General features: G+C 38.1%; 1 protein-coding gene across 3 annotated transcripts in view; it reads right to left on the bottom strand.

Moving 5' to 3' along the window:
• The window catches only part of edil3a (EGF-like repeats and discoidin I-like domains 3a), a 224,477-nt gene extending 208,041 nt beyond the window's left edge, over positions 1 to 16,436 (bottom strand). Inside the window, exon 1 of one of the 3 annotated variants that reach the window (XM_048189138.1) lies at positions 15,736 to 16,436. In XM_048189138.1, coding sequence (XP_048045095.1) covers positions 15,736 to 15,799 — 64 coding nt within the window. In that variant the 5' untranslated portion in view covers positions 15,800 to 16,436. The remainder of the gene's footprint in view (positions 1 to 15,735) is intronic. The other 2 variants (XM_048189137.1, XM_048189139.1) reach the window with 2 other exon arrangements.
• Positions 16,437 to 16,692: the final 256 nt, after the last annotated feature.

The following is a 16,692-nucleotide window of genomic DNA, read 5'->3' on the forward strand; positions in this document are numbered from 1 at the left end:
CCTTGACAAACCAAGTTGAATGGAGAGGTTGTGATGAAGTGTTGGGTTGGCGCTGACCACAGGCAGTTCAGTTTTTGCAAGGTTGAGTTGAAGGTGATGGTCCTTCATCCAGGCAGAAATGGCTGTCAGGCAGGCTGTGATGCGAGTAGCAACCGTCAGATCATCTGGTTGGAATGATAGGTAGAGTTGTGTGTTATCAGCATAACAGTGATAGGAGAAACCATGTTTCTGAATGACAGATCCTAGTGATGACATGTAGATGAAGAAGAGAAGTGGTCCAAGCACTTAGCCCTGAGGTACCTCAGTAGCAAGATGATGCGACTTAGACAACTCACCCCTCCAAGATACTCTGAAGGACCTACCTGAGAAGTAAGACTTGAACTACTGGAGTATGGTTCCTGAGATGCCCTTTGTTATGAGGGTTGACAGAAGGATCTGGTAGTTAATGGTGTCAAAAGCAGCAGAGAGATCCAGCAAGATGAGTGCTGATGATTGTGAAGTTGCCCGTGCCAGTCTCAGAGATTCAGTAACAGCTGAGAGAATAATAATAATAATAAATAATAATACATTTTATTTGTACTGCACTTTACATTTGAAACAAATCTCAAAGTGCTACAATTAAGATCATTTAAAGAGGATAAAATACTAATAAATTTCATAGTTAAAAGTCATAGGTACTCCTAAAGAGAAATGTTTTTAGTCCTTTCTTAAAGGTCTCAATAGTTTGAGGTGCCCTAAGGTGGTCGGGAAGGGCATTCCAAATCCAAGGAGCGGTAGAGCAGAAAGCCCAATCACCCATAGTGCTGAGCTTTGCCTAGGGGAGAAGAAGGCGGTTTAAATTTGTTGAACGGAGTGATCGAGTTGTAGTCGAAGGTGTGAGTAGTTCTTTCAGATGGGGGGGGGGGGGGCATTTCCATAGATGCACTGGTAGGTTAGAAGGGAGACCTTATATTCAATCCTGGCAGAAACAGGAAGCCAGTGAAGTGAATGGAGAATGGGTGTGATGTGATCATATTTTCGGACTCTCATCAGGATCCTAGCTGCACTATTCTGAACATACTGCAGTCTCTGCAAACTTTTGTTAGGGATCCCGATGAGAAGTGCATAACAGTAATCTAGTCTGGAGGAGACAAATGCGTGGACCAGTTTTTCAGCAATCAGCTAAGGTTAACATTGGACGGAGTTTTGCAATATTTCTGAGATGGTAGAAAGATGTCTTGCAGAGGTTTTTGATATGGGCTTCGAAGCTGAGTTGTGGATCAAATCTTACACCAAGATTGGTGACAGTTGTGGAGAGGGGAATTTCATGATCAGAGATAGTTATACCAGTTATGGAGGCAGACTGGGTTTGATGTGGTGTGCCAACAAGAATTGCCTCAGTTTTAAGGCTGTTTAGCTGGAGGAAGTTGTGTTTCATCCACACCCTTATCTCCTCCAGACAGGCAGTGAGTGTTGAAGACGAAGAAGATGTTGGTGAAATTGCAGAGGTGTGTGTTTCTGATTTCATGTACAGTTGTATGTCATCAGCATAGCAGTGAAATGAGACTCCATAGCGGCTAATGACATGGCCGAGAAGGATTATGTATATGATGAAGAGAATGGGGCCAAGGACTGACCCCTGAAGGACCCCGCAAGTAACTGTATGTTGCCGGGACCTTGCACTTCCAAGTGAAATATACTCTGTTCTGTTAGTGAGATACGATTTCAACCAGTCAAGAGCGGTGCCAGTGAGTCCAATGGTTTGATGCAGCCGGTTAAGAAGTGCCATGATCCACTGTATCGAATGCAGCAGACAGATCGAGGAGTATGAGGAGGGATGGTGAGCCTGCATCAGCTGTCATCCATAGGTCGTTTGTGACTCTAACCAAGGCTGTTTCCGTACTGTGTGCAGTGCGGAAACCAGACTGAAATTTTTCAAAAAGATTATTGTGTTTGAGATAATCCTGGAGATGGAAAGCTACAACATTTTCCAGTACTTTGGAGAGGAATGGGAGATTGGAAATGGGCCTGTAATTTGCAAGCACATCTGGGTCAAGGGTGGGTTTTTTGAGAAGTGGTCTGATTATGGCAGATTTTAGGGCAGATGGAACATTGCCAGATTGAAGGGAGTGGTTTATTATAGTGGTAATCAGAGGACTTAGGACAGAGGTGTTTACTTTCACTAGAGCTGTAGGAAAAGGGTAGAGGGCACAGGTGGTAGGTTTCATCCTTTTAATAATCGTCTCAACCTCTTGCTGTGAAATTTCTGGAAAACGATGTAGAGGCTCTGAAATTACAGGCTGTAAGTGGATAGTCAGGGTGGATAGTGGTGAAGATCCAGAAAAGGTAGAGTGAATTGAGTCAGAGCAGAGAGCAGAGCAGTCTTAGTTAAGTAGCCACTCTTGAAGCCACTCTTGAAGTTGTTGTCAAGAAGGTTGTTCTGTGTGAGTTAAGTAGACAGTTGGTTGAACACAACTCTCTCAAGTGTCTTTGCAATGAAGGGAAGAAGGGATACTGCTCTGTAATTTTCTAAAAGTGCTGGATTCAGAGTGGGTTTCTTAAGCAGTGGGGAATCCTAGCCTGCTTAAATGCTGTGGGAAATGTACCTGTTTGAAGAGAAGAATTGATAATGTGAGTGAGTGCAGGTACTACTGAGAAGACTGCCTGAAGAAGATGAGTAGGGATAGGGTCAAGCGGACAGGTAGTAGGGTGATTGGAAAGGATGAGTTTGGAAACATCTGCCTCTGAGAGCAAAGAAGGGAGAACGTGTGTTTTCCGTTAAGATGTGATTGTCAATATGTGGTGTGGAGAATTGTCCACTGATGGTTGTTATTTTGTGTGTGAAGAATGTGGCAAAGTCGTCAGCTGAAAGAGTTGATATAGGAGGGAGGGGAGGAGGGCAAAGAAGAGCAGAGAAGGTTTTGAAAAGTGTGCGAGTGTGCAAGGCCTCTTCTACCTCTTCCACTGTTTTGCCTCCGTACCCTTACAGCACGCATCCTTACTCCTCTTCTTCCCAGCTGTTGACCCTGTATGTTTCCTTGTTGTTTTTCCATTGTCAGAATTTGAAACTCTGTGTTGTACTCAGTCTAAATATGCTTGCCACATGAAGCTTCATGAAATGCACATTTGAGCTATTTTAGAGAACTGGTTGATCATTGGTTGATAGCACTTTATATTTCCCTTCATTAGTAAAATTCAAAATTCACCTCCACAATTCATCAATTCAGGACACGTTAACAAAAAGAAAGGAAAAAAAACATCTAATAGAAATGTATAGAAAATATGCTTGACAGTTTTTGACAACTAGTTCAACCATTTTGCATTTAATGACTTATGCAAGGAACTAATGACTAGATGTTTTGAAGGGTAAGACTAGTACACAGGGAACCATATATATTTTGATCAACATGACATAAACAATTGATAATGTAGGAAACAGCAGACACTTGTAATCAATTGCATAAATGTATTAAAGCATTTGCAATTTGTTAAAAAAAAAAGATAAATAGCTTTTACGATGTGCAGAAGTGACTAGATGATAAGGAGGTTGAACAAGTATTTTTGAGAATTTCAGTTGTGATCTGAGAAATGCACCAAAGCGACTGAGAAAAACTGTAAAACTTATTTGTTTTTTTTGTTTTTCAACTTACGGAATGAACCCGTAGCCAGTTTTTTTTTTTTCCATAAGTAGAATAGGGAAGGCGTAGGACATACAGTGTAAGCTTTTTGAAGAATACGGAAAGCGGAAGCATGTGCAAGGTGATCATTTGTGTTTATAAACCATATACAGTTATATTTTGTTCTAAAATGACTGATCGTTTCACTAGACAAGACCCTTATTATTCATCTGGTATTGTTTAAAGCCCTTTGAAGCTGCACTGAAACTGTCATTTTGACCTTCAACCGTTTGGAGGCCATTGCAGTCCACTATAAGGAGAATAATCCTGGAATGTTTTCATCAAAAACCTTAATTTCCTTTAGACTGAAGAAAGAAAGACATGAACATCTTGGATGACATGGGGGTGAGTAAATTATCAGGAAAATTTTATTTGAAAGTGAACTAATCCTTAAAAACATACACACACAAACACAAAATGTCTGAGGCAAATTTCATAGCTAGCAGCAGCTAGTATACTACATAAACAAAATTAAATATTCTTTTCACATTTTTGCATAATTTGACAAAATTACACCTTGATTGGAAATGACACACAATAAAAGTGTTCCACCCACAAGTATTATTTACCTTGATTTTTCTCATATTTCATCTCAAGTAAGCTTGTTGTATCGTTAGTAAACAAGTACACTGACTGTATTTGTATTTTTTGAATCTTGACAGTGGAAAACTGAGATAGATAGATAGATAGATAGATAGATAGATAGATAGATAGATAGATAGATAGATAGATAGATAGATAGATAGATAGATAGATAGATAGATAGATAGATAGATAGATAGATAGATAGATAGATAGATAGATAGATAGATAGATAGATAGATAGATAGATAGATAGATAGATAGATAGATAGATAGATAGATAGATAGATAGATAGATAGATAGATAGATAGATAGATAGAAAAATGCAGCTTCAATCAGATTTAAGACCTTCAATAAACAGTAGCATCAGCATATAGGTTTGGTATGAGTAGGTGTGCGGAGAGACTGGATGGTGTCACACTGCTGTAGAAGTTTCTGAAAAAGCTTCTCTGGTTGTGAAGAAGCCCTTATTAATGTGATGACATTTCTGGGTTAGCTTTCAAAGCTTTTTGAGCATGGCACACATAGCACCTCATTATGAGAAAACACATCCACTTGCTTAACGCACATAGACACACAAATGCACTCGCACGATAATGAACAACACACGCACAATAAAAGCTAAAAATATAGGCAGACACACACATGCATAAACACGTCTGACACATGCTTCTTCCCTTTACTTTCACAGACAGACACACACATACATTCAATGGTGTTCAAACATCAGATTACATCAGAACTAGCCGAAAGAAAGCAATTGCATTGAACTGAGCGTGAGATGATGGCCCTAAGAACAGAACCAAGGGAAGAGAGACAAATACTCAGATATCGACTGTGGTTAATGTACTTAATGTGCCTAACAATAGCATGCTGTGAGCACCGGGTGTCTGGGAACAGAGAATACTGGAGATGTAAGCCTCGAGATCAGACAGACAGCGAGTGCTGTTAAACGAAATGGCTGTGCATGAGGAATATAATCAGCTTAAGGTTTGCATCTGAGTATCAAATTGAACCTCCGTTTTCTGATAATCAATAAACAAGCCAAGGCATCAACCTTGGCCTGAGAGTAATTGGGGTGCCTTCATTCAACGCAGTTCACTCAGATCTAGATAAATGAAACTGATATCCGCATCTGAATCTTATTACATCTCATGTAAGTAAAGGGGCTGAATAATGTAATTCATGGCTCCGCAGAGGCAAGAGAGATGGTGAATACCCAAAAGTACTTGTGGAATATGCTGTTCTATAGAGATCACGACTGCTAAGCACAGCATATCTGTACAGAAGCGCGTATACTTGCAGTCAGTGCAGAACTTGGACAGAGCTGGCTAGACTCTTTTGAGGAGTTTGAGTGATGGAGCTAATCTAATTAGAAAAATATGAAAGAACCCAAGAGAACCACAACCGGAGTTCAGCCAATAATTTCCAAACAATCCACCCACTCCCAGTATTGCACAAAGACAAGCCAAGTGTCTGTGTTTACTTCCAAATTACTTGCTAATGAAGCACCTGGCTAGACATGAAATGTTTGAATTTTCTCTGATGTTTAGGACCTTACGTAGATGGTGTTTAGGTTAAAGAATATGACATACTTGTACAGTTGAGGTCAGCTATTATGTCTTCTACTTCATTGACTTCAACACACCATTTTACTGATTTGAAAATTGTACTGAATGATATCCTTCTTTCTTAATCATATTTTTTTGTGTATGAGGATTGTTCAAACCTCACAGGAAGCTGAATTGGAATTTGAATTTTGTAAGGCATTGAGTGTTTTCTTCTTTTCTCAAAACTTTCAAACAGGCTTTGTCAAGTCAACCAACACACTCTCATGGACATTCATCAGGCGAATTTGTGGCGAATTCATATTAATCTTATTTGTACGTTTTCCTACAATCTGCTTATGCCCCACTAAAGATTAGGTTTAGGGCTGGACCTTCTGCTTAGTTATTTTCTAAAAAAAAAAAAAAAAAAAAAGTATGTTTTCACATAAAACTAATTATGCAGATACATATGAATTCACCAAACCATAAAATTGTGGCTTTTTTTTATTTATTTTTTTTTATGTCTGGTTGAGTCAACATTAAAAGTCTTAACAGACTTTGCTTTTATAGTTTTTATAGTTTTATAGTTTTTAATTGCCATTATACTACTTCAATTAAAATTCATTAATTAAATTGGACTTTAAAAGGCATTCTCAATTCAGTTCTGAATGTAATACAACCCTGCTGTCTAATGTACTTACAGTATGCTTTACTAGTGTAGGTGAAGTGCAGCTTGATAATCTAATCTGCATTTTAAATAAATAAATCAAATACAGACACTAGAACCGCCACAGGGTAAAATTTACCCGTGGCTGTCTTTCAAATGTACAAAAAGTCTCCCAGTCATTGACTTTTACTAAAATTGTGTTATCCCCTGTTGTTAAAATTTGTTTAGATAAAACCTGATTAAAAAACAGGGCATTTATACCTATAAGCGCCAGTGGGTCAATTTTACCCATATGCTAAATAAATTAATGATTCATTAGGTGAAACTGTGCACTTGAATTTGTCGTTGCATCATATCTACATCTTATGCAGCGCAGTGAATTATAATTGTTCATTATTGTCTATTTAGGGTATTTTCTGAATTTTAATAACATGGGTTATCTTAATATGTGATTAATTACATTTTATTATAATATTACACCACCTAAATACGTATTTATTTTCTTCTAATTCTCGCTGTCATTGCAGGCTGGTTTACATTCACCGTTAAGAAAAGTGATTAGCCTGCTTAAAATAGCCATAGTTGATGAATAAACATTATGATTTTATGGCTCTAGACTTTTTTTATGGCTCTTACTTTGTGAAGACAGTGGCATAATACAGTGACATAATACATTTTTTACCCATATAGTCTTGTGCGTGGGTACATATTACCCACTGGCGGTTTTAGGTATACAACAACTCCTGGCAGTTCTACAGTAGTGTTAATGATTGCTGATATCAAATCTAAAAGTAATAAGCTCTTTGCAAAGCTCTTTGCTTTAATCAACTTTAGTCTTTAAACCAATGTCTTAAAAGAGCTATGGACCTAAGGGAAAACATTGAGAACTTGCTACACAGGTAATTTTAGCACAGCTTTAAATAAACTCTTTAAATATGCAGCAATCTAGATCCAATCCACCCTCTATCCCATCACTCTTTAGCCACATTGGAATACGTATTGCGGTGGTCCTTGTTAACAAATGCCACTTGAGGTAGCCATGTTCTCAAAGAGGATGATTTGTTTCCCACAGAGAAGAAGAGGTTTATTTGCTAGGGAGTGACATCACCTTCATTCATTTTGACTTCCTGCCATCTGCTATTCTAATTCATTACTCATTATGAATGTCCTTTCACTCACAGGCGATGACACACTACACCCACCATAGGTCATAAAGACCAACAAAATATGACAAAAGGAACCAGAAATAAATTTGCCTTATGCATGTACTGGTGAAAAGCACTACAAATTATTAATAATAATAATAATAATAAAAGTATTTTGTTTAGCTACAGTCTATAGTAGAGCTTGAAATATGTGCCAAGGGTGCCGTTAGCTCCAACAGACCTGCCTGAATGTTTCTAGTATGCCTAGTGAGACCTTGATTAGCTGGTTCAGGTGTGTTTAATTAGGGCTGGAGATAAACTTTGCAGGACAGTGGCCCTCTAGGAGCAGGATTGGACACCCCTGAGCTAAAGCTTCTAGATGTTAAAGCGGAACTCAGTAAGATTTGCGAAGCTCCCCCTACAGTTTCCTTCAGTGAATCACACTGTCGTAAATACTCCAAGCGCAGCTCTGGACTACAATGACTACAACGCTCACCAGCGCAGTAGTTTTGCAAATACAGTACAAGAAAGAGGAGGTGGGTAATTTGCAAATACAGTACACTCGATGGAGGTGGCTAATTTTCGAAAGTGTCTTATAAAGTCATAATATATACTAGGGCTGCACGATATATCGCATGAGATTGTCACGCGCATTTCGTCAGTAAAGCCGGTTCCCTGATTACTCGCTAAATCGCCATCACCTGTTTTCAAATGGAGCGGCATTTAATAGACAGAGCCGTAGATCACTGAAAAGCCACGCAATATCGCGTTCATTATCGAAGCCGATTCATCTGCGATATGAACGCGATATTGCGTGGCTTTTCAGTGAACTACGGCTCTGTCTATTAAATGCCGCTCCATTTGAAAGCAGGTGATGGCGATTTAGCGGTAATCAGGGAACCGGCTTTACTGACGAAATGCGTGTGACAATCTCATGCGATATATCATGCAGCCCTAATATATACATTGTTTTTGAATTACCGTAAAGCATTTTGTCACTCTCGCGTGAGCGTGAACATGAGGCGAGATTGTGTCGGGTCGATGCAGCTCAACTTGCAAGTGCTGTATTCTGGCGTAGACGTGCCAGAGGGGGTTAGTGCACGCCTCAAACACACCACTACAAGTCAATTAACCATCGTAAGGACGTAGAAAACTATTTGTGAAGGTAAAAAAAAGTTACTTACTGCTATAACATCCCCAGGATGCCGGAGATGTGTGCACAGGGGCATTATCAACCAAAATAATTATGAATCAGGATAACTCACTAAGCATTATACAAAGAGTTGAGCTATGTAATACTCCCTGTCCTTAAATTAAAAAAAAAAAAGGTCACTGTTCATCTCATGGTGCACCACTATTTATTTAACTTAGATTGTTACAAAAAGCTCACATCTCCCGTTATGCCTTTACCATCCAGGTAAAGAAGAAAAAAGATCTGCAGCAATCAGTCTTGCTTTCTTGTGTATTGTCTCATAGTTCAAGACAAGACAGACACAGTGACAAAGTTTACCCTACTGCAATATTTCTTCCCGAAGCAGACAGCCAACCCTAGATTTTCCCACAGGCAGTAAGTTCACAGGTCTGGGCATCTTACATAGTTACCATTATTGAGAAAACTCTAGATCTCTCAGTGGCATTTGAGGATATCCCCAAAGGCGCACATTAACACCACATCCCCCACAAACAACACATTCCTCAAATTCTTCAAGGAGCTCTATAATACTTAGAGAAAGCCATTTGTTAACACTCCCTTTCATCTGAATACCAACTGTTAGTGCAGGTCCTCCCAGAAGCACATGATCCTCCCAGAAGCACATGAAATATTCTTCACACAGTCTAGCATGATCTTATTCCTGTGGTGGAGGTGCCCTACCATGACATAATACGGGTCAAATCTTGCTCATCGACAAACACCAACGGTGCCATTAGTCTGTCAAAACAAGTGAAGAATGAATCCATCTTTTATTATTAGCTGTATTGCATGGGCACAGTCCAGACAGTGATGACCACAATTACACCCCAGAGTACAGCAAAAGAAGGGCAATGATTAAAGTTCAATGACACCTCATCAGAACAGAAGGTCATTATGGAAAGATAGAGTTCCGTTTCACCACAGCAGCCATGTTGCTTCATTCATGATTAATTGTGATCTGTGAGCCTATCAGAACCAATGATCTAGAAAGAAATGGCCTCTGTACACTCATTAAAGAGAGAGTGAAAATGATAGAAGAAAAAAACAAATGACAAAACTATCTACTTCTCCTAGCAACCTGCAAAATGAGCCTTGTGAGCCTATCAGATGGTAAACTTGTGTAATACGGCTGCATGTTGTTCTCAAGGGAGGAAAGTCATTTGCTTAACTAAGAAAACAATTCAACTGGTACTCCATCATAAAAAAGTTCACGTCAACGCTCAAAATTACAATCAACTCGGTATTTCACTCTGTAAGTTCACTCTGGGAAAATGCTGTGGTCACATTTACATTTTTAACAAGGAATCTGATTGCGCTTTGCATCTGAACTAGGCTTATTTAATAAGCAAATCTATTTTTCCACACAGCTGATGGTCTTCTCGTTAGATGGAGAACCCATAGTGGATTGTTTCTCTAAGGTGCTTACTTTGAATTTTTCCACAATGTAATCGCAAATGTCACACAATAAATAAAGCATGCAGGACTCACGCAGGGAAGCCTTTCTAATGAAGTGGCCAGCTGACACTGACAGCACAGTTCATGTGTGTGGGATAAAGACCTGAACTACTAGAGCTTAAGGGCCCAAAGGCTCAACCAACCAGAACAAATTTGTCTCACACTCTCAACATGGGTCCTCTGTCAAACACACTCCTGTCCTCAAGCTGGGAAAAAAATTACACTGTCACGGATAGTGTGCCCAATACAACATGGAAAATATAATGCAATACATACTGATAAATAAAGCTCTTGATGCCTAAACTGTAGTGAACAGATTCACTACTCACAAAATACATGCAAAGTACAAATGCATAAATAGTGGATGTCTAGACAGTGATGAGTCACTCATAAACTTCATCTATACTCTACAATGAGGTATAAAAGCCCATTTCCACTTTAAAGAAAAATCTAGATAAATGTCATATAATCTCAAAAATGTGATTTTCTCACAACTCCAACAGTCTACCAACTGCAGTTTTATTTCACATAACTCCAATTATTTTCTTATTGTGACTTTATATCTCACAAATGCAACTTTATTTCTTCGAACTGCAAATACAAAGTTCTGTCATGAAACTGTATATGGCGCAGGTTGATAGATCCTTAACTCAATCTACTTGCAAGAACTGCAGTGCGCTTTCAGAAACCCTCCACCTTCCCCAGCTCCACCTGTACAGATCTGCTATGGGTAATTCATTTGTGCTATTTTGTATAACAGCAGCATGTCTTACTTGCTCACAGCAGTGTATCGTGTATGTATTGGCAGTAACAAGTCCCGTACTTGATCTGCAACAGCAGCAGCAGCAATAACAGCAGCAGCATAGCAGAGAAACATATCAACATTTTCATATCTATCACCAAAATAAATATGATTTCACACAAAAAAAAGTGCTCATAATGCACAGAATAAGCATATCTAGTGTGTTTTAACAAGAATTAAAGTATGTTCATTTATATTAAAAAAATATTTATATAAGATTTACTCATTTAAACTTGTTTTTAATTATTCAGTTTGGGTTAAAGTATGGTATATTATAAAAAACTAAAGTAAACTAGCCAGAAAATATGATATATAAGCATTATTTTAGTTATTACACAGACAGCTATATAGGCTCTTGCATACCCAAATCAAACCCGAGTTTGCTGGCTTTTTTCGCTGAGCTTGCTGTGTTGTAACATGTTCACGCATCAGATGATGTAAAACACAAAGCTTACCTCATTCGTGTGCAGCAATGGATAACACAATCCTTTTATTAATTTAATTTTATTTATTTTATGATTATATGCGAATGTTGTACACCTCCCAATGTTAACAAACTTTCAAGACTATCAAGTTTATAAATGACCAAGTTATAAAAACAAATGTATAGCTGCCTTTGTAAAGAAATGCTCACTTTATATGCAGCTTCGAGCCGCTGCTGTGACGCTGTACAAACGCTTCCAGTGTGAATTCTCACGCGTCTCTACAGCTGCAGTTTACGCTCACGTGCTGCTAACGTGACACTTGCGGTGTGAACCCGGCCTCAAAGAGTTATGACAGAATTTTAGTTCTCATAATTTCAAATGTATTTCTTGGAAATTTGTTTCTCATAATTCTTACCTAACATCTACCAGCTGCAATTTTATTTCACATAACTAATTATTTCTCATAATTGTGAATATTTGCCATATTGTGACTTAGTATTTCAAAATGTGACTATTTCTCAAAAAATTTACTTCTTGGAATTTCAGCTTGTGTTCTCGTAATTGAGAATTTATTTCTCATAATTCTTACTTTATATCTTACAATTGCAACTTTAGTTTTACATAATTGCTTGAAACGTGTGGGGGAAAAAACAAACAAACAAAAAAATAAAAAATAGCAGAACAGAGCATACACACAGCAACATGCCCCCTGTCATCAACAAGTGTTATTTCACGGTCTGTCTGAGACAGTCGGTAACTTAACAAACCAAATGCCTATTTATCAGCCACACAGCATTTTCATATGTAGCAAAATGGCATGAGACGATGCACAGCAAGTCTTTCCAGACGAGAGTTGTTTAAGGAGCATCGATTCGCTCAAGCCAGCAGCTGTGGCCTCTGACATTGAGAATAGGGTGTATGCTTGTAATTGCCCCCCGACAGTTACATGCATCAATGAAAGCAGCCACTGAAATCTCCCACACAGTCTCGCAGACAGTGGAAAAAAAATATGAGACATACTGCAAGATATGTCATCTATCGTCCGCTTCCATAGATGTTGGATTGTTAAAACAAATGTTCCACCAATACACATTAACCTAAATTAAATTTTAAAAGCAAATATTTTAACATCAAAAATAGAGTTTGGAATGACATAAGGGTGACTAAATGATGACAGGATTTTAATTTTTGGGTGGACTATTACTTTAAATTAACATAATATTAGTTACCTTTAACTATAATAGAAAAGAAACTCTATGAAGTTTCTAATTCATGTGTAAGAAACAAAGGAAAACGTGACTGAAAGTGTGGCATGCCACCAAATCACACCTTGAAGCATGTCGAATGTGTGACGTCTGAATGTGCTGTGATTAATTGAAGAACTGCCACTGATGATTTCACTCCCTCTCCAAGCCAAGGAACAAGTGCACCCTGAGGTATTGTAGCTAACAATCCATTATTCAAGGAGGAGGCTGCAGCTCCAAGCTGCAGAAGCACAGTTGACACCAGGAAGCTCTGAGGCCATGCTCAGTTACAATTATAGCTCCTAGCACAGCAAGACTGGAAGAGGTGAGCATACTTAAAATCACAGACCTGTGAAGTCGAGAAGACTGAAGCTACAAACAAAATTACAAGCATTCAACTTATGTTCAAATATTAGTTTACTTTAATATTTAGTTCTCATATCCAGGAACATAGCTTTCAGTTGAAAAATGTTTGGACTGATATGTCTATACTTAAGCGGTATCCAAACTTAGAAAGCGATAATATCTGCTTTTGAAGAACATATATAACTAAATGATGAAGTATTCACAATTCAACGCCTCTAAAAAGTGTGAGAACGCTTCATCATTATATACTTCAGTGCTCTTGGAGCCTCAAGGAGACACTTTCAGAAACAGGTTCATCCCCTCAGGGAGAAAAAAAAAGAGCAGACGAGAACGGTTTCTCCTAGACTGCAATGAGATTCAGTAGAGAGCATATTTAAGAATTTTTCTTCTCAGGTTTTTCTCAAGACAAAAAAAGATTCCAGTAATCTCCCATGTGTCTCCTTTAGAGATTCAAAAGAGATCTCAGTGTCTTAAACTGTGCTCAGATTTGCCAAGAAACCAAAGTCTGCAATCAAAGTTTCAGTATGAACTTAGACATTTCTTCTCAAATTCTTCCAAATTATCTGAGATATTTTATCCGCACTGTTTTTTTTTTAGTTATATAGTTGCACTGTGCAAATATATAATAGATGTGTATCGATTATTTTTGTTCCTCCTATGAAATTAAAGAAACATCTATTCCTACAAAACTGGGACTTCCACGGTCTCTCTCAATCTAGAACAACTAAGCAATACGATTTCCCTTCTTCCCTTAGAATGCATTGAATTTCTACATTTGTGGCAGATGGAGGATAAGACTTTTGTTTTTACTGATAGAGAGTCAGAATGCTGATCTGAATGTACAAAATTTGAAGCATCTAAAATAGTGTGTATAAGTTAATAAGTTAATAAACACATATTCATTTCAAGCCAAAACACAATGATTGTATTTGTAATGATTATTATGAGTGGGATCATGACATCATTGAACGCTATCTTTAAGATGTTATACAGCAGTTGTGTCTGCTCTAAATAATGCTGAAATCTAGGTGTTGCGAATCTCACAATAAAAGAAGCAGGCAGGAAACCTGTCCACTCTCACAATGATAGCACATCTGAATCTGAATGGATATGCATTACTCTCATGTCTGCGATAGAAGAAAACATTCGCTGTGACTGGAGATCGATAAGAACAAGGAGAAACATCCACTGAGCTCTGGTAAATGGATCTCTAGTCCATCCAGCATGTCAACTGATCAGTCTCCTATTTCTCAAAATACTGATGCAATGTGGCAAGCTATCTTAACAGTGATTCCTTAAAACTAACTAGTAGATATTTTTTATTTTATTTTACTAGGATTTACATTTTAATTACTTGTAAGTAATCCATTATTGACTAGTATCCCTTTTTTGCAGTTTTTTCTAAAGTAACTATTCATAAAATAATCATACTGTTTACTTACAGTGACTAGCATCAGTAAGTCACTAATGTCTATTGTATTGCTTGACAAGTAACTATTCCATGGTTAACTGGTAACAAATTAATTCAATGATGATCTGTGATTCAGATGATCTGCTATTTACAGACTAGTATGTTCAAACCAACAAAATCTCATGGCAATTCATAACTGTTTTACGTTTTGCTGAAATGGTGGCAAATTTGTACAATCTGTTTAATCCCCAGAAATTGGTAGGTATAGGGGTGGGGTTAGGGGTGGTTCTTCATAATGAGATTTGTTTGAAAATTGTACGTTTTTGTACGAATCAAATCGTACGAATTCATACGAAATTGCCACCTCGTAAAATATTTATGTTTTCCCATGACATTGGGTTGGTTCAAACTGTTGCTAGTACCTGTCCCAGTTTAACATTTAGTTAGGCAGCCTTTTTTTTTTTTTTTTTCAAGGCATAATAGTATTTACATACTAGAGTCTCATTAACATACAAAAACATTAAAGCTGGAATAGACACTAGTAACTAGGGATAAGAATAAGTAGTCATCAACTAATGATGTGTTTATTTGTGCTCTATAAATAAATTGATTTACTGAGTGATTGATTGATTGATTGATTGATTGAGAAGTATATTAGTATGTATACTATTAAATAAGCATAGAGAATAGTATCTATTAAGTTTATGACTGTTGATGGGATATACTAAGGAATAATTGGTGAATTGAAAAAATAGATAGCTAGTCTCTACTGGATTACCTGGATGATCATTAAAATAAATCACAAGAACAGGTAGCATAAATCCGAAACTTGTTCGTTTTTAAGCATTAAATGTTAAAAGAGCTTGCCATATATGTAAAAACCGTAGGAGTATGATCATGAAAGCCGTAGCAGCCTGTCAATGGGATACCGTGTAAATAATGTTTCTCCTACTACATATTTGACCAATAAAAACAGCATGAGATATAATGAATGGCATTTTTAAATATTCATCTGACTTGTGCTCATATACAGTTACTGCAAACTAATCATGCGTTCTGTGGTTAATTTCAGGGCATGTTTGAGATGCACAATAAACATTTTGTTTTAAACGTGCCTTTTAAGAGCATTCTGTGATGTGCCAAAATATAACAGTTCTTATGTTGTCTCCCTGTCCTGCAGGAATTGAAAGTTAAACAACATCACTCACAAATAAAATATGCATCCTGCGCTTTGCCACTCACCTTTGACGAGATGCGGGACAGCGAGGTGCACGCAGAGGGCGATGGAGACGAGCAACGGTCCCATCCTCACCGAACAGCAGCTACGAGTTCCAAGGTTACAAACGTCCAACGGTAGCCTACCTACGGTTAAAACTTCTCTTTTTCCACTGAGTTACACGCAAAGGTTTTCTACTGAGTATCTCCCTGGACAGGTGTCAGTTAAGTCAGTGTTTTTTTTTTTTTTCTCCTAGGAAGGGTCAGCGGAGATGAAATAAGTGATCCTCTCAGGAGTTCCTCTTACCCTTCTGCTGCAGTGGCACGCGGCGAGATAACGGAGAGACTCCGCGCGGGTCCCGATCAAACGGTGATTGCGCGCGGCAGACGGTCAGTGTAGCGCTCGAGCAGCGGCGCTGTCTTACTGATAAAGACGAGCCTCGCTCCTCCCCAGCAGCCCTGGAACCTCCAATACACAGAACGAAAGGCGAAATCCAAATGGGTGGGACACTGTCAGTGTATTTCAAAAGACGCTCTTTTTGCTCTGATGTAGAACAGGTACAGAGGCTTAACTGTTCTGACCTCCCTTCCGATCACAGACTTACACACACACTCTCTTCTCTCTATGTCTGTAGGTGAGATAGTGGGATGGCCCTGTAGAGGGGAGACGAGGGATTGCTGTAACAATTTTTGCTTTAAAGTCTGCGCTATTTATATCAAACTTTGATATGATCGTCCCATATTTATCTGTTACACAGTAAAATGAAGTACAGAGAGCGCTACAACCTACCTCGCGACCTGGGTGAGTTTAAAACAGCTGAAATAATTCTAATGCATTAATTGTTATTATGCCATGCCCCCATCACACTAACCCAAAAAGTTCGATTTCAAAATATAAAGGGAAAACAAATAGTAAACATTTTAATCAAAAGCAGAAAATAAAACTAAAAACAAATATAGCACACCATTGCTATATTGGAATAA

This window comes from Megalobrama amblycephala, linkage group LG4 (assembly GCF_018812025.1).
Source record: "Megalobrama amblycephala isolate DHTTF-2021 linkage group LG4, ASM1881202v1, whole genome shotgun sequence".
NCBI classification, from domain to species: domain Eukaryota; kingdom Metazoa; phylum Chordata; class Actinopteri; order Cypriniformes; family Xenocyprididae; genus Megalobrama; species Megalobrama amblycephala.